Raw genomic sequence first — 22,982 nt, 5'->3', positions numbered from 1 at the left:
AATAACCAGGCTGTTTACGGCCATACAAGTTTTCCTGGCAGAATAAACCTCCTGAGGGCAGGAAGAGATAAAATACATGAACTATTGACCTTTTTCTAACTCTGGGACACTTAATAGGCTGATTATAGACTACTTTGTAAATGTTTAAATATAAAAGAAAGCCCTGGGATACTTAAAGAGAAACTCTGACCAAGAATTGAACTTTATCCCAATCAGTAGCTGATACCCCCTTTTACATGAGAAATCTATTCCTTTTCACAAACAGACCATCAGGGGGCACTGTATGACTGATATTGTGGTGAAACCCCTCCCACAAGAAACTCTAAGGACTGTGGTACTCCTGGCAGTTTCCGGTCTGTGAACCTTGTTGCATTCTGGGAAATAGCTGTTTACAGCTGTTTCCAACTGCCAAAAAACCATGCAGCAGCTACATCACCTGCCAAAAGTAAAAATGTCACCATGTAATAAATGTCAGAATGTAAATCAGGGATTTAAAAGATTTTACAATGGGCAAACACTGACTAAATCATTTATACATAATTATTGTAAAAATGAAGCACTTTTTTTATTACATTATTTTCACTGGAGTTCCTCTTTAAAGGAAATGTCAGGAACTACTGCACCTGCGCAGAACACTCCAGCCCACGTGCGAGTGATTGACATCGGCGCAGGCGCAGTAGAGGACGACCTTGCGAGGTTGGCCTCTGCAATGGCGGGGACCCCGGGCTGGCTGCTGGGAGTGGAGCTGCGGCGAGGAACATATCGGCTGCAAGGGGCTGGAGGAAGTCCCAGGTAAGTAGCGTTTGCCTAGGTTTATTTGCTTGACATTTCCTTTAAACAAGTAATTTTTCAGAGTAGGAGGATAAATATCATTGTTTATCTTATCAGTTTATTTTCACCTTGGGTTCACTTTAAGTACAACTACACTATCACTTTAACTGAAGGTAACTTGCTTTATCCTCATACGCTCAGATTATATTGCTTCGGTTTATTCTACAGTCATTTTCAGATCTTCAGTAACCCTGCGGAATAATTTAGTGCGCCGCATATGCCTATAAAACATATTAGTCCTACAAATAGATGTAATTCCTTTCTACCCAGGAATAGCTGATAAGCAGAGAGGTCAGTGTGTACTTACAATGTAGGTACAATTGGGAGCGAAGGCGTGCGTCCCACACACATACAGATGGGTTTCATTAAATCTCAGCAAGATCCTTATATGGTTGAAGCACTCAGTCTGCAGGGAGAGTAAAAAATAAAAATTATTATGTTCTAGAAGCAGAGCACTAAATTCCACTAAAGAGACAAACTAACGTTACATTAAACAGTGACTAACTCACACGGTGAACTGAGCAACCAACCCCTCCTCAAACCAGTGAGCACAGGCACACATTAATGCATCGCTTTATTCCCAACAGTACATATAATATAGCAACACTAAGGAAAATGAAAAGGTTAGGGGTGGTAAATTAACAACAACAACTCAAGTACTTGGTCACCCACTGGATTTTTTATTTAAAGGACAACTGAAGTTAGAGGGATAAAGAGGCTGCCACATTTATTTCCTTTTAAACAATGCAAATTGCCTGGCTGTTCTGCTGATCTTCTGCCTCTAAAGGGGCGTACACCCCTCTTGATTTTATGTCACCCATTGGGGATTGGGACCCGATCCCCTAGGGCAACATCGCTGGCTGGCCTGTACAGACCCATCTTAGCTAAGTAGCTAACGACACGTTCTCTTGCTATGCAGAGGGGGCAAAGCGACAATGGAGCGGTATATGCATGATGTCACATGACGGGTGGGGGAGTGGCACAGACAATGCGATTGGCCGTCGCAGGGTGAGTTGATCCACCGGGTGGATCGCTGGCGGGTTGGAGGTCGTTTTAAGGGTCCCATACACTGGTCGATTTCGGCCATTCTATGAAATCGATTGATCGATCGGAAATCAAGTCTATTATTATTATTATTATTTAGTATTTATATAGCGCCGACATATTACGCAGCGCTGTACAGTGCATATATATATATATATATTGTCTTGTCACTAACTGTCCCTCAAAGGAGCTCACAATCTAATCCCTACCATTGCCATATGTCTATATTACAGTATGTAGTGTAAGTACTGTAGTCTAGGGCCAATTTTAGGGGTAGCCAATTAACTTATCAAATCTATTGATTGATTGATCAATTTGTGGGCGATTTCGATCGATTTGATATATCTGACAGGATGGAAAATCTAGGTCGATCTGCTGCTGGCAGCAGATCGATGGCCCATAGAGTTGCAATGGATCTAATGGTGCAATAATGCATTTAGATCGATTTCCAATAGGTTTCAGAATGAAATCTATTGGAATTCTGAAATTTATTGGAGAACTGTTCCTGGTGTTTGGCACAGATCAGATAAATTCGACTTGACAGGCATCTGACAAATCTATCTGATGGTCGAATCTGCTGCACATCTTTAACTGTATGGCCACCCTTACACATGCCTGACTACAGGCTCAGGTGGTCGTTATCAGCTGCCTTATTCAGGCGCGTGTACGGCAGCTTCCTTATTCAGGCGCGTGTATGGCAGCTGCCTTATTCAGGCGCGTGGACGGCAGCTGCCTTATTAAGGCGTGTGGACGGCAGCTGCCTTATTAAGGCGCGTGGACGGCAGCTGCCTTATTCAGGCGCGTGGACGGCAGCTGCCTTATTCAGGCGCGTGTACGGCAGCTGCCTTATTCAGGCGCGTGTACGGCAGCTGCCTTATTAAGGCGCGTGGACGGCAGCTGCCTTATTCAGGCGCGTGGACGGCAGTTTCCTTATTCAGGCGCGTGTACGGCAGCTGCCTTATTCAGGCGCGTGGACGGCAGCTGCCTTATTAAGGCGCGTGGACGGCAGCTGCCTTATTAAGGCGTGTGGACGGCAGCTGCCTTATTCAGGCGCGTGGACGGCAGCTGCCTTATTCAGGCGCATGGACGGCAGCTTCCTTATTCAGGCGCGTGTAGGGCAGCTGCCTTATTCAGGCGCGTGGACGGCAGCTGCCTTATTCAGGCGTGTGGACGGCAGCTGCCTTATTAAGGCGTGTGGACGGCAGCTGCCTTATTCAGGCGCGTGGACGGCAGCTGCCTTATTCAGGCGCATGGACGGCAGCTTCCTTATTCAGGCGCGTGTAGGGCAGCTGCCTTATTCAGGCGCGTGGACGGCAGCTGCCTTATTCAGGCGCGTGGACGGCAGCTGCCTTATTCAGGCGCGTGGACGGCAGCTGCCTTATTCAGGCGCGTGGACGGCAGCTGCCTTATTCAGGCGCGTGGACGGCAGCTGCCTTATTCAGGCGCGTGGACGGCAGCTGCCTTATTCAGGCGCGTGGACGGCAGCTGCCTTATTCAGGCGCGTGGACGGCAGCTGCCTTATTCAGGCGCGTGGACGGCAGCTGCCTTATTCAGGCGCGTGGACGGCAGCTGCCTTATTCAGGCGCGTGGACGGCAGCTGCCTTATTCAGGCGCGTGTACGCCAGCTGCCTTATTCAGGCGCGTGGACGGCAGCTGCCTTATTCAGGCGCGTGTACGGGCATTTAAGTCATAGACCCTGAACATGCAAGCAGATCAGATGTTTGACTATTTGCTAATTACTTGTTTAAGCTGCATGATTCATACACTACTTATGCTTGAATGATCAGCAGGACTGCCAGGCAAATGGTATTGTGTAAAAGGAAATAAATATGGCAGCCTTCATATACCTCTAACTTCAGTTGTCCTATAAAGCCCGATACCAGGAAGTTTTAATTTGGCTCCCTCCCTCTTGCTCTAACTTTCCTTACCCCCACCAGAGTATGCTGCTAACTCACCCAAATCTTTCAACTAAACGCCCTCACCTACAGGACACTCCATTTTAAGGGTTGAGTAGCCCCACCCTTCAACCCATACCCCAGGTTTCAAAACCTAGAGGCAGTTTAGCTGCACCCAACTCCTCCCACAATCTCCAGCGTCACATCCCACAATGCACTGAGATACACCCACAAAAAAACCTTCAAGTTGAAACCACACCTCCTCCTATAGTAAAGAACACAGAGAAAGTTAGTGGCTGTCATATTCACACCAGCTGTCCGATAGTGTAGGTGAGTGGCTCATGTGCCACAAGCTCTTGCAGAAAATTCTGCAGGATTCCAAGCTACTGCCATGACTTAGTGGCCTAGTCCAGAAGCACTGTGTGTAATTAATGTCAGCACTGGGCATATACCATGGGCTTAACATACATAAGTTTCATGATAGGAATGGGGTGTGCTTAGATTTTGGGGAGAGGATGCCAGCAAAATAAATTAATAATTAGGCTAAAATGTATTTTACTCAGCCACTTAAAAAGCAAAAACAGAACCCCCCCACTCCATAACAGTTTTAGGTAGAAGGGCCTTTTAACTTAATGAAGAAGAATTCTGATTGGTAGTGGTGTGCAACAGCTCAATGTTCATTTCATTGAGCTGGTCTCCATAAATCACACCCAGCGATAAAATATATAAAACATGTATAAACATATGGAAGAACAAAAACCAGATCAGTCGTGCAAGGCAACCAATCAGAAATACTGTTTCATTTATCAATTACATCCCGATTTGCTGCTTTGGACAGCTGTTCCACTTTTCTTTGTCTCTTCTTGTAAATTAACCCCAGAGGGAAGCATGTCTCCTAAAAGTTACATTTCCCTGACAAACTCTACTCTAATCTTTCAAATATAAACCGTTGTAGATCACAGCCGCCCTTCAAAGACAGCCTTTATTAAACACACACAACTGAGTGCAGCACTTAAAATAAAAATCTATGTTCCAGCAGCAAGGCCATTTGGGAATCTTATTAGAAGGCAGAGCTTATAAAGCAAAATATAGAACTTGAGAGTCAGAAAAAGTGACTCTTATTATTAATACAGATTAATATACTGCCAACAGCACAATCTGTGGGGCTTTTCAACCTTACAATTGCAACATAACTGGCAAAACTATAAATACAATTAAACATGAGTAAGCCAAATAATCCACAGTCATATAGTGATCCTAGCAGGAGATATAAAAAAGAAAAGGTTAGGAAATGTGTAACTAAACCAATTCTGGAGGGGTGGCAACCAAAAAGAATAAAGGAATGAAGCATAAGGTAAAGGGAGTCGGTAAGCTGTGCTTCTGACTGAGAAATAGATAATGAAAGCAAAGTTACATCAGTAGGTGCATACAAACATCCAAGTTGAAGGACATAAGATGTGAACATGTTAAAGTAGAGATGTGAAATGTTAAAGAATGATCACATACACCATAATCCCTACACATGACTGCAGACATTTCCCTACTTCGCCTTTGGGTGATTCTGGCTTCGGCTCTGCCAGCACTTAGATTAGACAGCATGCCTATGAGAATATATGGTCACACTCTCTACCTTGGGAAACAGTATGGCTATAACCCAGCAGAAGATGTGAAAAACCAACTGTGTTCATAGTTGACATCTACAACCAGCAGCAAAGCATTCCAATGTATTATAATATTCTGTGTTTCAGTTATATATTCACACATTTCCTATAAAAGTTCACACAATTAGACATCCAAAAGGAAAATGAAACTTTTTCCACATAGGCCAACCACCAAATAATTCATACTTTACCTGTTTCGTGAATAAATGTTGCCTTCCTCTGGAGAACTATATTGTTCCAGCCCAGATGAGTAGCAGGTATGAACACACTCTGACCAATGAATGAGATCCTCATATAGGACACATAGGGCCATATTCTATTGCTGAACTCGCCAGCGCTAAGCACTGGCGAGTTCTTAACTTAGGCGATGGGGGCATCGCCTAATCTAATTAAACTTTAGACCCCCCCAGGCGGAAAAGAACTCGCTTGGGCAATATAATTGCCCAGCGAGTTCTTACCACGGAATCCAATTACCCTTATCATGTCTCCGGGAAGCGATGCTTCCCGGCAGACATGAGCGTTCGCTTAGACCTGCAAAAAGCAGGTCTAAACTAGCTAACGCACGTCATCGCCGCAGCATCTGGGGGTCTCCTTTAATAAGGAGACCCCCAGAGCTCCCCGTCGGGTCGCCGCACAGTTTAGAAGCCCCCACGCAGCTCTGCAAAGGCCCCCCTGTCATACGTACTGCCGCCGATCACCCGACGCCTCTCGCCGCAAAATCCATCACGTAATTACAGTGTATAACACTGTAATTACTGTCCGCATAGAAGGAGCCCGGGCAAAGCATCTTTGAATCTGCAGCCGGGCTCCCCATTGGTCCGCTGTCTGAGCCATTTTATTGGTTCAGACAGCGGACCAATGGGGAGCCCAGGCTGCAGATTCAAAGATGCTTTGCCTGGGCTCCTTCTATGCGGACAGTAATTGCAGTGTTAGATACACTGTAATTACGTGATGGATTTTGCGGCGAGAGGCGTCGGGTGATCGGCGGCGGTACATATGACAGGGGAGCCTTTGCAGAGCTGCGCGGGGGCTTCTAAACTGTGCGGCGACCCAACGGGGAGCTCTGGGGGTCTCCTTATTAAAGGAGACCCCCAGATGCTGCTTCGGAAGATGGCGGCGATGTTCAGCAGGCAAGTGCGCATGTGTGGGGAGTGAGGCCGTGGTGCTGATGGACAGCACCACAGAGTAAACCTCACTCTCCATCGCTCGGTAAAAGGGAGCATCGCTCAGGCTTTCACCTGAGTAATGCTCCCTAACGATCGGCCATCGCGCGAAGGATATGTGCAATAGGATTTGCCGGTAATCCTCGCGCGATGGCAAGGTGATAAGTAGCTCGCATCTGCAAGCTACTTATCACCTTGAATAGGATATGGCTTATAGTTTCTCCTAAACCTAAACATCAATCTATTAGTAGGTAGAGTGTTCACTCCCCCCATTAAGTGTATCGAGTAGAATTAAGCCATCAGTCATGGCATGAACAGAAAACCTTATTAGAGCTTGCAATATCTTTTTCCCCATGTCTGTAGTTGGACTTAATTTGTTATCTGGAATATATGAACTGATACTTATTACGGTACATTGAAGCTTTTTATAGAAAAAAAAACTGAACCCGATACTGACAGGACTGGGAGCATAAAAAGAATTATGACGTTTAACCTGAGGATTCCAGACCTTTGCTCTGTCCATTTAATTTCTTTTTTTTCAGGATGTGCTCATTATTCCATTACACGCCCAAAATAGTTAAAATACAAACAGTAAGTAGACATAGACAATACCTGATTGTTTTTTCCTTTTATCTGGCAGTCAATAGTCTGGTTGCGGGTGACTTCCCAGTGGATCTAACAAGCAGAGATTTAAAACAAAATTATACTAAATTCAGCGAAGCAATAAAACACACACGTAAGTACTTTGCAGACTTTATAAAATTATGAAGCAAGATATTAGTAAAATCCCAATTATAAGGAAAGGAAGGTATATCTTCCAATAATATTTGTTTCCCCACATAGTGCAACTCAGGAGCCAGTTGCAACCTGTAATTGATTCTACTACAACTCAGGCACTTAGATTTAAATTCTAATTTTTTTGTGCATGTCAGAACCATAAAAACATGAAAAAAAATTAACTCACTGGTTAATTCCAGTAAAGAAATAAAACATACACTTATGTATTTTGCACACTATTATAAAACATTTATAAAGCAACATGTGATCTGCAGACTGGGAAAGAGATGGTCAATGAGATGCAGTTCATTCTGTGTTGATCCAAATTTTGTGCTACTTTTATGTACGTTTTTGCTGAAAACAGACCAATAGAATTAGGCTGCTGCTGTATTAGATTGGGCCGTTTTCAAGCTGCATGAATTTTCAAAAACATTAGCACAAATCTACATCAACTGGGAAACATTTGCATATGACTGAATCTCTCTAAAGCTGGGTACACACTGTACAATTTTCCATACAATTGACGGATCGATCCAATAATTTCGGACCGTTCCAATTGGATCGCTATCGATAACACAATTGATTTTGGGTAGTTATCAACGCAAAATCGACTGCATTATCGATCATGAGCCACTTGGACGTCTACACACGATGCAACTTCTTAACAGAACCGTGGATCTGATGCAAAATTGTACTGTTTGTATTAAGCCTATGGTAAGCACAGATGCTTGAGAGCTTCTACACCACACATGCACCCTCTGACTGAAGATGGGAGCATAGCACAGTATATTGGCAAAGCCCACATGCAGTTTCTGTAACGATGTGAAGGATCATGACCAAAAGAACCCAATAAATGCCACTCTCCTGAGCAGACTAGCAGAATGCAGTATGTGATGTCTGTAGACATGTTATTATCCACTCTGGAAATCTGATCTAAATGGTAAACTTTACTTGTGGCACAGCATTCTTAAAGGACTATTTGGGAGTCTGGGGGATCCTGCTCTGCTGCAGAAAACCGTGCCTGCTCTTCTATAGAGAGGGGAAGAGGGAAGGTGGACCAGAAAAAAGCACGCAGCAGGAAGCAAAGAAAAAATCTCTGCTGGTTTGTCGATGAGCTGTACACATGCTGAATTCTTGGCCGAGTCTGCCTTGAACAATTGTCTTGCCCAAGTTTTCTCTAGTGTGTGTATGTGGCTTTAGGCAACAAACAAAGATAAGACAGCTGCTTAAACTGATCAGCTTTAGTTGGATCAGAGAAAAATATATCTTTGGATCTCCTGCTAACGTCTCCGGTCAACATCAATTTGTAGAATAGAAATACTGTACTATATACAGTGAGCTGCACAGCTTTGCTCAATTGTTCCAGTAGCCTTGTTTGTTAACAGTGCTGCTGGGTGATACAAAGACTGGCAAAACTGCCATGTGCGCATGCTAAATGGCCCAAGGTCTGCAGCCAACTTCATAACAGCGGTGTTTTTTGTACATTAGCTTATGAAACATTCTTCATCCAATTGTTCATATTTTTTACATTATTTTAACCAAGGGAAGTAGTGTAGAAATACATAAACCACCATTGAACACATAACAGACTATGACTTTAGAAAAATAAGGTACGTAAAGGGGAAATGGTGCACAGACTCTGTTTAGACAGTTGTGATCAATGTCTCACACATGGTGTGGTCTAGGGACCATAACTTTTAAATCTGTACATAACTAATTATTATTCACACTATTATTATTCCCACTCTGCAAACATTTGCGTCATCCGCAAGGCCAAAGACTATTCATTTAAATCTAACTTCTTAAAGGACAATTAAAGTGAAAGGTATATGGAGGCTGCCATATTTACTGCATTTCCTTTCTGAATCACACCAGAAACAAGCATGCAGCTAATCTTGTCAGATTTGACAGAAACTCCTGATCTGCATATGCTTGCTCGGGGTCTATGGCTAAAAGTATTAAAGGAAGAGGATCATTAGGATAGCCATGAAAATGGTATTGCTTAAAAAATGGCAGTCTCCATATCCATCTCGCTTCAGTTGTCCTTTAAAGCAGAATGAAACCTAGCATTTCTTCTTTGCTCTAAAAAAATATTTACAGCATATTATATACTACCACCATTTTTTTTTTTTACTAGAACAGCATTCAATTAGTTAAACACAGGCCTTGAAAGCTCAGTACAGAGAAATCTGGACACATCCAAAGTGGAGATAATGTGTTTACTTAATTGTATCAAGTGAGGAATGTGACACATTCTCTGACTGTGCAGAAGCTCCTGGACAAAGAAAGACACTGAAAGCATCTCTGCCTTCATTACAACATGAATAAAGCCAGTTATGAATAAAATGCAAAGGCAGCTCTCAAAGCAAAAAAACTGTACTTTTGGGAACTTGTAATTTCTAAATGAATAATAATACTTATGCACAAATGCAAATATGATAACTATATGGCATATAAAATGTAGGAAAACATGTTTTTATTGAATATTATGTCATTGTTTTATACGGCTTTAAGAAGCTTGATTTAAATGAACAGTCTTTGGCCTTGTGGATGATGCAAATATTTGCAGTGTAATATAATCCATTGATGCAGTTTCCAATGTACAGGGTAACTGAGGCCTGGGGGGGAAAGTTCCTCTTGTATTAAAAGAGGCATGGATACAAGGGAGAGAAAAATATGAAAAGCGTCTTTCCTCACAAATTATTTTTTCTGTTTCCATGGATGATCACAATTGTGTCAGAAAACAGGAGGATTATACAGGGTTAGGCAGGACATCTATTCTAGATGATGACCTTGACAGAGACAACCCCAAGGGGGAATCCGACCACAATCAGACCCGGATGTCCTCTGCAGCAGAGGAGTAGACCCAAGAGGTAAAAAAAAACTGACTCCTCCTGGCCTCGCCAGTCATTGGATGAGCCTCGGTGTTCTCTGGTGGACCTAGGTCAAGATATCGCAGACAGCAACATGGGCCAAAACAGGCACCTTAAAATTCCTTGGCTTCCATAACTGTGCGTGAGACAACGCTCTAGTCTTAAAGTGTACCCGAGCTAAAGATCAGGTACAATATCAGACACTTACCTAAAGAGCGGGAGCCTCAGGATGGTACTGAGGCTCCCCTCAGTGCTCTGCTGTCCCCCGTCACTGAGCACGGCAGCCCCAAAGATTATCGACAAGGCATTGCCGCTAATCCTAACGCGGCACCCCTGAAGATTAGCGAAAAGACATTGCCGCTAATCCAAGCGTGCCACCCCTATCCACTACCATGAGGGAATTCAGATAACATTCCAGCTTACAAAAAACTAAGTGCAATAACCATTAGCACTCAACAAAAATCTACTGAGGTATCCCTCCTAGTCTCCATTTCTTGCTAAGCAAAATCCATCCCCGGTTCCTATAGTACATGTACTGCTCTTCAATGAGTCACATTGTACAACCTGTCAAAACATTTTTTTTCTATTTGTGGTTAAATGACTTGCAGAAGTAACACACTAAATTTGCACAGTGTGATCTCCCTTCACAGAGCAAAAACAGAAGAAGTGGAAGAAAATGGCAGCTTGGGCAGCCGAGTGGACTGTGGAGACGCAAGTCACCTTACATGCCTCAGTAGTTGGCACAGAAAAGCAAGAGCTGCCGTTCCATATGGCCTGAGGACACAAGGAGTGTCTGAAGATCATCTGCTTAGTCATTAACATGCCCGGGTCAAAGATCAAACGTGTCATTACTTTTGTCAAACATTAAATATCTTGCTGACAATAGAACTGATATTACTGTCTAGGCTGGTGACTCACTGACTTGCTTAAGGCTTTTACTCAATTAGAAAACAAGCTGTAGTAACTACACCCACATATCGCTACTTGCTAGTGTTTTCTCATTTATAGCAAACCTGAAGGCATACAAAAGTTACATACTTACCACAGTAGAGGGAAGCCTCTGGATGCTTCAGAGACTTCCCCGATCTCTACAACTGTTCTGCTGCCAGCCAGGACCCTCTTCCTTTTCACAGCAGTGCTCCCCAATGTGCATGAGCACCGCAACACTGTGCAGGTGCCAGTAGGGTTCACGCCTGCACAGTAGCATAAAAGGAAAAAGGTGTGCTACTGGTCCATCTGTTGTTTTGTGGGTGTAGGGTTCATCCACTGAGGTAAGTATCTAACGTTTCACTTTGTCCCACATCAGGCACCCCTTAAAGGGAATGTACTTCTGCATTTGACTTCTCTATATATAGGGGCTTATCTATCTATAGGACTGTACACAAATCAGTGTATTTCGCTACAATTTCTTTGAGTGCGGAGCTAAGCCCCTAGAATTATCAAGAGCTAGTTCAATTTCAAATACATTCTTACTGTGTTCTATATATTTATGGAGGAGACATTCTTGCTCTGACGGTGTCCATTTGATTGTATGTACTCTAATTTACCCATCTATCAGTAATCCTCACTATATTTTGATATGACCCAGGGGAATGCTGCAAACCTTTCCCACCTAACAGCAAACCGTTATTTACAAAAATCCAGCCCAGTCTTCAGGATCCCTTAGGCCTCTTTTCCATAAAAAGCTGAAGACAGTAAATTTGCCACCTGTTGCTTCCATCCACCGGCCTGGGGATTGCCAGCACTTGGCACAGGCAGTGCATGGGCAGACCCCCCATGGAGTTGCATCTGAGCATTGCGGTTGCCATGCTAAGATGTGACAGGAGACTTTTTTTCACGGCCAGGTATCGCTGTCCCATGTCACATGTGCGGTATTAGTGAACGCTGCTATTCGGCTGCATGTAACTGCAGCTGAATGGCACTTGTAGCTGGCAGTAGGGTTGCCAAATCCTCCCTTTAAATACTGAAAATTCTAAGGTATGCAGGTTCCAGGGCTTTTTACGCATATTTAATGCCTAAATTGTATCTAACTAGCCACAAATCCTGCGTAATTCAAATGTGTCCGTATTTAAAGAGGAACTCCAGTGAAAATAATGTAATAAAAAGTGCTTCATTTTTACAATAATTATGTATGTATTTTTTAGAGTAGGAGGAGCACCACTCCAAGGATAAGGAAGGTGTGCCACGGTCTCAGCCTCTGTGTCCCCAGAGACCCACCAACGATATTTTCTCCAAAGGACCGGCACCACACTTCAATGTAGTTAAAGCTCTTTTATTCCATCAAAAAGCGACAGCAAGACAGACGCTGTTTCGGGCTGAGCCTTTCTTCAAATTGCACAAGCCACAAAATATCACACACACACACACACCAAGTGCCTTAAATACCCCACCCCCAATAAAAACACCTATCAGGTGGTAGTCTGGGCGGCAGGGCCGGGCCGAGGCATAGGCTGGAGAGGCTCCAGCCTCAGGGCGCAGTGTAGGAGGGGGCGCACAATTCATTCAGCTGTCATTCCTAATTGTGTATGAAGCAGAAAGAAATAAGAAAAGGGGATACATAGCAGTGACTGCAAGACAGAGAACTAGATATTAAGGTGTTGGGGAGGTTGTGGGCCCTGTGGCCCTCTTAGTCTAATAGCAATCAGTGTGTGACAGCTGCGGGTGGGAGGGATGGGGGGGGGGGGGGCGCACTTTGGTGTCTCAGCCTTGGGTGCTGGAGGACCTTGTCCCTGCTCTGCTGGGCGGGACCAATGGCAGACCTGATGGGGAACAGGTAGCACTAATATGCAAATTTACAAAAACGAATGGTAACAGCCATTTACCCGTCAAAACTATCAATCGGCCTCTGCCGTGGGCCAAATCCAATGTGCTCATGCAGCACGTCCTCTCAGTGTGATGATTGGGCTGCGAACATGTCACCGACCCCCGCACAGTAAAGCCTCAACCAATCGCAGCCGGCCATAGAAAAAAAGTCAGGTGCCTACAGCGCCAATCACTGCAAGCGACCCAACACGCAACCTAATACACGCATAGCCCTGCCGCCAGGGACGTGCACAGTCCAGCCTCTCATCCTTATACAATGAGACGGACGGAGGCTCCCTCAACATCACTGGTCACAAGACCTGTCGCGGGCCAATCATTTGGAAGAGGAAATAGGGCTCAGTCTGAAACAGCGTCTGTCTTGCTGTCACTGATGCAGTAAAAGAGCTTTAACTACATTAAAGTGTGGTGCCGGTTATTTGGATAAAGTACAATAATTATGTATAAGGGCCCGTTTCCACTAGTGCGGTGCGAATCACCAGGATTCCACCGCTGACGAAAACGCACGCGGATGCGATTCCGCGTGCGTTTTTTGCCGCGATTTCGCGTGCGAATTCGCATAGGCAGGGTCTATGCGAATTTAACCATGTCACTGCCTGGTCCAATTTGTATTACTTTTCATGCGAATTCGCACGCGAAATCGCGGCAAAAAACGCACGCGCGTTTTCCCTATTAAATACATGGGCTGCGATTCGCCTGCATTCCTCACGCAGGCGAATTCTGCAGGCCCTACTGTGCAGAAAAATCCTGCACAGAAAAACGCACGGAAAGAATGACAAGTGGAAACAGTCCCATCCACTTTCATTGCCTATGCGAATTCGCATGCAGGCCACGCATGCGAATTCGCCCTAGTGGAAACGGGCCCTTAATGATTTAGTCAGTGTTTTCCCATTGTAATATTATACCTCTCCCTGATTTACATTCTGACATTTATCACATGTTGACATTTTTACTGCTGGCAGGTGAGGTCAGTGAAAGGAGACATTGCTTGCTTTTTTGGCAGTTGGAAACAGCTGCAAACAGCTGTTATTTCCCACATGGCCATGGTCCTGACATCACACTGTGGGAAGGGTTTCACATCAATTTCAGACTTACAGAGCCCCCTGATGAACCGTTTGTGAAAAGGAATAGATTTCTCATGGGAAAGGGGGTTTCAGCTACTGATTGGGATGAAGTTATATTTTTGGTTACAGTTTCTCTTTAAAGAGAGCCTGCACTGAGTAAAAATATTTAAAATAAACACATGAGGTAACTTCAAATGAACATTACATAGTTATCTTGCCATCAGTTCCTCTCAGAAGCTCACCATTTTCTTCTTACAGTGATCCCTTCCAGTTCTGACAACATTTTGTCAGATCTGAAATATATCAGTTGCTGTCAGCAAAATATCAGTTGCTGTCAGTTATAGCTGAGAGGAAAACTGATGTACCCGGTAATGTCCATGTTTCCCTATGGCTCAAGTGGGCGATGTTACAGTTTAACTGTGTGCTGACCAGAAAGTTGTTATGGGAAATGGCCATTTTCAAAATGGAGGACGGAAAATTCCCTTGATCACAGTGAACAAACAGGACGCGGGACAGGAGAAAGACACTGAGGGGTAGACTACATGTAAGGTAAGTATGACTTGTGTATGCTTATTTTGACTTTTAATTTTCAGTTCAGGTTTTCTTTAAAGGGATGAGTTGGCAAAACTGGTCAGCAGCCAGGCAGCTCAACTGCTCGACAAACAAGCAGTCCAATCATTCTTGAAAAAGAGGCCTGATGTTCTCCAGTGTTTTCCACTGCTAGTATATCTGCCGTTGCATGTATGAGGTTAGCATGTTCTTCACATATTTAATAGATGACCTCCCACAATCCAGCAACATACTAGTAGGTTAATTGGCTTTTACCTAAACTGACCCTAGAGTGTTATACGGATATCAAACTGTGAGAGTAACTGAGGACAGATGCGACTTGCCCCATGTCCTCCGTAAAGTAAAGCATAATATGTCAGCGCTATAAAAATAAAATACAGGAAATAAATAGTAATAAAAGCGCCTCCCCCACCAACAGCTGTCACATGACAGACGCACTGGAAAACAATACTGCACAGCTCATCCAACTTACAGTTTTATAGCGTTTGTGGGAGATGTCAGTGGCGTTCAGGGCGAATACGGCTCCTCGTGCCCCCACATAGATTATTCCATTCTCGTCCTCCAGCAGTAAGGTGGTGTAATTCTTCACTTTGTCACTAAATCGCTTGACATCAGAAAGTTCTGTGGAGGGAAGACAGCATATGTTTACAATTAGGTTGTGCTGATCACAGACATGCACAGAGTATTAACAAGGGACCCAGCAGACGCTTCACACACGTCAGCGCTCTCAGTGACAAGCTTTCTGTGTGGGATTCCTATTGAAGAATAACTGTGAATTTAAAGTGGCCACCAATGAATGAATTATCTAATACCTCCTCCCCCAGATATATTATTAATGACTTTACCTGACTAGAAAAACAAAAGTTTGCTTTCCTAAAACAGAAAGAATTTGCGATAATTCAGGTTGGAGTGAGCTTGAGATGTCTCCAGAGCAACACTGCTGAATATATGCAAATTAACCATTGTACCCTTAGAAGCTAAACACACCTCCAGAACCGCTGGAATGCAATGATGTGTCAGCTTGTTAATTTGTACAGAGCCATAATAATCCAACATGCATACAGACTGTTTCGGATTGCTTGATCCTCATCAGTGCATGGCATGGATTAATTTGGCTCTATGCTGTAGGGCTTGTGACACCGAGAGGTACAGACTAACCAGCAAGCTCATTGTGACCCAGAACTCATTGGAGTACCTGACTAGATGCTGATAAATGACAATAGTCACTGTGGCACTGAGATCCCCAGTTCAATCCCCTGCAACATGCTGCGCATGTAGACAAGCCCACTCTCTATCAATTCTCTTCAGTATTATAACACAGCAGGCGCATGCACAGTAGAAAGTCAGGTCTTGTTTACATGATGTAGAATCAAGCTGAAGATCCTGGGGTTACAGTAGCGTTTACGAGTTAAAGTTCACCCTGTTATAGTGAGTTTCAACTGCAAATTGTGATCACATTCGTAAACCAGCTATGATTCTGATAGAAATTTGCACTGCCTTCCAAATGCGAATTCCCATATGATGCAACACAGTTTTACATGGGATCCTTGCTATGCATGGTGTGATTGCAATTTAGAGAGATAAGGACATGAAGCTTCATGCTGCATAGGTGGATCACATGAAAATCACGTTACCGCATATGATATGCAATTTTGTCCACTCATAGACTACTACCTAAACACATTTGCAGGATAACAGCAGCAAGCAGTTCGATTGCATTCAGGTAAATAAATGAAGGGGGGGCGTCTCAAGACCGGGTATGGCAGATTCTACACCACAGTTGCTGCTCCCCACCTCTGCTCTGATGCAGCGTAGAATCTACACTGCCAGTTTCTCGTGGTCCAAAGCTGATTGGTTGCTCTCTGCGGCCGCTGATTCGGCTGTCACGTGACAGCTGAGCTTCTTTCCTATCTAAGGAGCCAATGTCATTAGCGCCTTACCAGGTGGTCACTGTGATCACAATAAAAGAATAAAAAGGTTGCCAGAGCCTGCCGGTCCTAAATTATTATGAAAATAAGAAAACGATATGCCAGTAAGTGTGTGAGGCTGCACATCAGTGTCTATTCAGGCATTTACACGCACAAAATAGTACTTAAAGAGGCACTATAGCAACATATAGGAGAATAAAGTACATTATTTAGGATACCCAATTTTATGTTCATTTCACTGGTTTCATCATCAGAAACACTTCCATATAGTGCTGTAAATTGGTATGTAGCCCCACCCATACAATGATGTTTAGCCTTGGCTTTGCGGTCACAAAGCCTTCTTCTCCCAGTGCACTCTGGGAGACCAGGACCCACATGCAATTCACTTTTTCCTCTAAATGATATTTTCACAACTTGTCAATAAAATGCCTGTTAAGCCACCAACAAGCAAGACCATACTCAGAATAATTTTGACAGTGCCTCTTCACCTATTTTTTGATACTTTTTCAATTGCAAATTGCTGAAAAGTTATTTTAAAGAAAAGATTAAAATTATCTCCTAGGAGATAAGTCAGGAGAAAAAAAAATGAATTGCATATGGGCCCAGGAATTACATTCCACAGTGATGCACCTTGCCAGCAGTAAAGAGGTCACCACCTATGATACATTTAGGAATGAAAACCAGGCATAGGTAAGATTTTACTATGGTCAACCACTGACTACATAATTTATAAAGAAATGTTGTAAAATAAGCAATTTTATTCAACAAAGTGCATTGCTTTGACATGCTGGCCCATTTGGAATTCACTTTTTCTCCTGAGTTTTCTCATGGGTGATATTTGCACAACTTGTCAATAAAATGGCTTTTAAACCACCAGCAAGTGTGAAACTATTCAAAATAATTTTGATAGTACAGTTTCATCTACTTTTTGTTACTTTTCCATTTGCAAAGTGCTAAAAAGTTATTTTAAAAAGAAATTGAAAAATGATCTCTCAGGAGAAAACTCAGGAGAAAAAGGTAATTGCATACGGGCCGCTGCGTCTAAATAATTATGTAACATTTTCCTGAAACTTGGTTGTTTGTTAAAAAAAAAAAAAGGCAGCCTGTGAGGAAAGATGGTCAATGTGCTGAATCAGCACTCAGAGATGTCCACAGACCTGAAACATTTGCCCTATTAGAGTTTTTTCTCAGTCTCTCTTCCTCTATCTAATGCACAAACATGGGTTGATCTGAGCACCTGATCTGCATGCTTGTTAAGGGTCTATGGATACAATTATTAGAGGCAGAATTTGAGCAGGACTGCCAGGCAACTAGTTTTCTTTAAAAGGAAATGAACATGGCAGCCTTCATGTCTTTCACTTTAGGTTCCCTTTAAACTTATGAGAACTGAACGTTCTCAGCTTAACTAATTGACACAGAACGGAGTGTAAAAACATATTTTGGAAGTCCATTTAAACCTACTCCATGAAACACGGTGTTCTCTAAAGCAGACATTCCATTTTCAGTCTAAACAGTAGGAAAACTGTATGCAAAAATGAACTGCAATAACTGACTCACGGAACTAGGAGGACAAGTTAACTCCATTGATGATCAAGGACTATGACTCCACTGTTATAGCCTAAAGCAGAAGGGTTTAATAAAAGCACAGATGTTGTTTCTCACCATGAAAATCCTTTTCTTCTTTCTCATTCAGCCACATGAAAAGAGAAGTTCAAATCCATCACGAAGTAGTCACATTTGCAGTTTAAGTTGCTGACTCCACATGATCACGCCTCACTAGGGATGGTCAATCAGATGCAAATAATTCTAAAGGCCCATACCCACTAAACAATTTTTCGAACAATTTTGTGTGACGAACGATTTTTTGCAATATTGTGTAACATTGTTTAGCTAAATTCCTTAAACAACGTTTGACGCACGACACCCGCAGAGTTAGTTCGTTTTTGGAAAACATGTCTTATTAAGTCGTTGAGGATCATTCTGATTTTGATTTACACAAGCGTTCATTTCCGCATCCACAAATGAAGATTGCAGATTCGGCCAGATGGATCAGGAAAACGATCGTTTGACGTTGGAAATCCCTGACCGATAAGGTCAAATAAGCTGGTGGGTATTTAGCTTAATCTCTACATTTTGAGGAGAGAAGAAAGCATGAATTGTCAGAAGGGAGGAGTGATCACTGGGAGTTGAACTGAGCAGCAAGATTTTATTTTTATGCGGCTGGATAACAAAGAAGAGAAGTTTTCAAGGTGAGAAGCCGCATTTCCACTTTTACTTAACATCTCTGTTTCAGGAGATAGCAGTAGAAGCTCTACAGCACAGGTGTCAAGCTCAAGGCCCATGGGCTGAAAGTGGCCTTCATCAGTACATGACAAATTAATCAATTTTAGAGTTTAGAGTACCTAGTCAGGAGCTCAGACACAGGTCACCATTTGCACCACAGATTGTCACGGCTACAGGCTGATGTCCTCTAAAGGCTCGTACTTACATCACAACTTTTTGCACCATTTTTTTCAATTTTTGCGCAATGAGCACCATTACTACTGTCACGGTGGATCTTTAAGATCTCTAACAGCTCCAGTGCAAAGCACAGTGATCGTTTGACCTGTTGTGTGCCGTCACGTGTTGCCGCGGGTGGAAGGATGGATCAGGGAACGCTCTTTCATCGGGAGGCGTCGCTGTGAGGTTCCCCGATCCATCTTCCGGCGTTTTCAGGTGAGTATTCAGCTTAAGAGAGATACAGTCTCTGCCTTCCTCCTTGCGCACTGAGCAGTGGGATGATGCAATCCAAGCAGCAGGAGTGAGGCACAGCCTTAAATTCAGCCTCTGTGCTCAAATGCTGCTGGTAATTTCCAGGCAGCATACTTCTGCATAAAATTGACAAACTTTTTATCTTGGAATTAATAGTGTTTCACTGACATCCCTACTTAATTCTGAGATCAGTATTTGCAGTGCAATAATGATACTCCTCATGTTAGTTTATAGACCATCTATCATGCTATAAATAAGGCAGAACAAAAACAAACAACTGCAGCAAATGATTAGATGCGTGGATCACTCTTTGTGTATAACAAAATGATTTCCAGCAAATGTGACATTAAAGAATGGGGGCAGATCTGTTTGTGTAGCCAGCAGAAAGGTGCAGTTCATTGCTCCCTTCACCTCCCAGCGGCTTGCATGATTGTGGTTGCTAAGCAACAGCCTCCACTGGCACATAGCTGAAGGGGGAGCTGCGATGCTCTTTATGCTGCCTGACGGTCGCCATAGCGTAGCCGGGGGATGCAAGATGGTTCATGGATTCAGCTCATCTGCTGACTCTGTAATCAAATCCTCATGAAGGATTACACGCTGGAAGCTGAGCTGCTCTACACAGTTTCCCTCCAAGCAACCAGCAGCGCCAGGAATAATAACAGGAGCTATGGACATTTCACAATGTAAATATTTTAATGGAGGTTAAACACAACCCTGAATAGAATTGTATGTGTAGTACAGATAATGAATAGAACATTAGTAACAAAGAAGTATTTTTATTATTTTCAGTTATATAACTTATTTTAATAACATTGCATTATTCTGTTATATTTGCAATACAAACTGCACTCTGTATTTTAAGCTATAAAACAAAGTAGAGATGATGACCCTTTGAACTTTCTTGCAGTAAAACCTTATCTCAAGCTGCCTCTCACTGTTTCTTGGCTGTTTGAGTGCTTCAGAAAACAGGACTGTATGCGACCCAAGTTGGATCGAATAGCTCATAGTAGCTCTTTTGCATAGATAATAACTGAAGTTTCTGAACTCTTCCTGTACTGGAAAACAATGTGAGACTCTTTTCTTTGCTACTTCTGCTCTATTTCTTGGCTGTACTACACATACAATTCATCATCTTATAAGTTTATTCTCGCTTCAAATTTACTTTAACCACTTCAGGATTCTGCGTACGCTTAAGTACGCCCCTGAATCCTGAAGTGGATTCCATGGAAAGTTCACGGAGGGTGTCTCCGTGAACACCCTGCGAGCTGCCGATCGCGGCTCGCAGGGTAAATGTAAAAACACGGGGAAGATCTTCCCCGGTGTTTACATATATACGGCGCTGCTGCGCAGCAGCGCCGTAGAGGAGATCGGCGATCCCCAGCCTCTGATTGGCCGGGGATCGCCGGCATCTGAAGGGCTAAAGCCTATCCCATCAGGCGCAGGACGGAAATCCGTCCTGCGCCGCTCACAGGGGGAGGGAGAGGGAGGGAAGGGGAAGGAGGCCAGGAAGCGCTGCGGAGGGGGGCTTTGAAGAGCCCCCCCCCCGCAAGCGCAAGCAGCCGGCGGCGATCAGACTTCCCCAGCAGGACATCCTCCTAGTGGGGAAAAAAGGGGGGAAGTCTGATCGCCCTGGCTGCTATCTGATCGGTGCTGTGGGTTGGAGAGCCCACGCAGCACTGATCAGAAAAATACCCCCCTGGCACAGAAGTGGTTAAATACAAATTAAAACTACTGTAAATAAAACACTTACATGGGTATGGCAGACCAGGTGTTCCTGATGGAAGATCAATAATAAGAAAGATTATTAATAATAATAATTAATAATAATAAGATGAATAATTTGAGGTCTATCATATCCCTTAGTGATAAAACATGGACCTGTGCTATGCTCTCTTGTCTTTGTTGCCTTACTTTTGTTACATAGATGGGTAGCGCACTAATCTATTTTCACAGTTTCAGGCTATTAAAAATGATCTTGCTATTTCTGTTTGCAGCCAGCTAAGAATTTCCATTGGCATTATGAGTCGTATGTGCAGTACTGCTGGCTTGTTTGCCATTAATCCTTTATATATATATAAATATATATATATATATATATATATATATATATATATATATATATATAGATAGATAGATAGATAGATAGATAGATAGATAGATAGATAGCTTTAAATGGTACCTGACACAAAAAAAGTTACAATTGCTTACCTCAGTAGTGGGAAGCCTATGACTTTTCTCATTATTATTATTTATTGGATTCATATTGTGCCAAAATGTTACGCAGCGCTGTACAGTAAATAAGGTTTTAGACAATGATAATAGGAGTAACGGATAACACAACACAGGTAATAAGCAGTAAGACACATAATGCCAGATCATGTACTGGATGTTACACAAGGAGGGAGACCTCTGCCAAAGGCTTACAAGCTAAAGGGAGGGGATGGCGACACTGGGGGGGCTGAAGCTGCATTTAGAGGTTCTCGTCAGAGAAAGGGCATCGGTAAGGAGGTGAGCTTTGAGGGCTTCTTTGAAGGTGTTAATAGAGGGGGCATGGCTGATGGGCAATGGGAGAGAGTTCCAGAGGATGGGGGCAGCTCTAGTGAAGTCCTGTAGTCGTGCATGGGAGTCCATCTTCCTCATGTCACAGGTAGGCACAGAGGCCTCAACATAAACCTCCCCCCCCCCCCCCTTCTCTGCATTCTCCAAAGCCAACATAATGTATTCTTCAGGAGTTGGGCCTTAACCTAAAGCGAAGATAACTTTATGAGGCAATTCATTGTATGTGTAATACAGCTAAGAAATAGAACATCAGTAGCAAAACACTTTTGTATAGATAATAACTGAAGTTTCTTAACTCTTCCTGTACTGGAGGAAAATATGAGACTATTTTCTTGGCTACTAATGTTCTATTTCTTAGCTGTAGTACGCATACAATTCATTAACTCACAAGTTTATTTTCACTCCAAGTTTGCTTTAAAGGGAACCTAAACTGAGAGGGATATGGATGTTTCCTTTTACACAATACCAGTTGCCTGGCAGTCCTGCTGATCTCTTTGGTTGCAGTAGTGTCTGAATCACAAACCTGAAACAAGCATGTAGCTAATCCAGTCTGACTTCAGTCAGAGCACCTGATCTGCATGCTTGTTGAGGGGCTGTAGCTAAAAGTATTAGAGACACAGGATCCTCCTCTGTTTAGATTCCCTTTAATATCCTAAGTTGCTTTAATACGTAAAAGGTGTGGCTTTGATACTCTGAAGGAAAAGGCTGCTAACCCAGCACAATCATCGTAGCCCCTCCACAAACATAAAAAATATGCCAATCACGTCTCTTTTCTCAATATAATTTTATGAAAGCCAGTACTCAAGGTCTGCTCATCTGCAACAATCAACATAGGAACACATGAGCGATTTCTGAGCGCAGTGCAGACAGGCAGTGGGAGGTGTATTAAGACTTAGGGCTTCGGTACAAAACAATTAGGATAATGTAAACACTTTCCAATGTCCTGAATTATAGATTCATGAAGACTTTATTTCTCATTACTCCTGTAATCCACTGGAATGTACACAGCGAGCAGAGAAATGCTCTGTGATTTCTAAGAAATGACT

The 22,982-nt window shown here is 43.2% G+C and overlaps 1 protein-coding gene across 8 annotated transcripts in view; it reads right to left on the bottom strand.

Annotated features, from left to right (window-relative positions):
• SEMA4G (semaphorin 4G) overlaps positions 1-22,982 on the bottom strand; it is a 316,367-nt gene that overhangs the window by 137,333 nt on the left and 156,052 nt on the right. For all 8 annotated transcript variants that reach the window (XR_011024252.1, XR_011024253.1, XM_068255250.1 and 5 more), the window contains 3 exons: positions 15,171-15,319; positions 7,207-7,269; positions 1,139-1,237 (listed from right to left, as the gene is read on the bottom strand). Coding sequence is in view for 6 of the 8 variants with exons in the window: in XM_068255250.1 (XP_068111351.1) it covers positions 1,139-1,237; positions 7,207-7,269; positions 15,171-15,319 (311 nt within the window). In the remaining 2 variants the exon portion in view is untranslated. The remainder of the gene's footprint in view (positions 1-1,138; positions 1,238-7,206; positions 7,270-15,170; positions 15,320-22,982) is intronic.

This window comes from Hyperolius riggenbachi, chromosome 10, assembly GCF_040937935.1.
Source record: "Hyperolius riggenbachi isolate aHypRig1 chromosome 10, aHypRig1.pri, whole genome shotgun sequence".
Taxonomy (NCBI): Eukaryota; Metazoa; Chordata; class Amphibia; order Anura; family Hyperoliidae; genus Hyperolius; species Hyperolius riggenbachi.
This window is presented reverse-complemented; position numbering and strand designations above follow the sequence as displayed.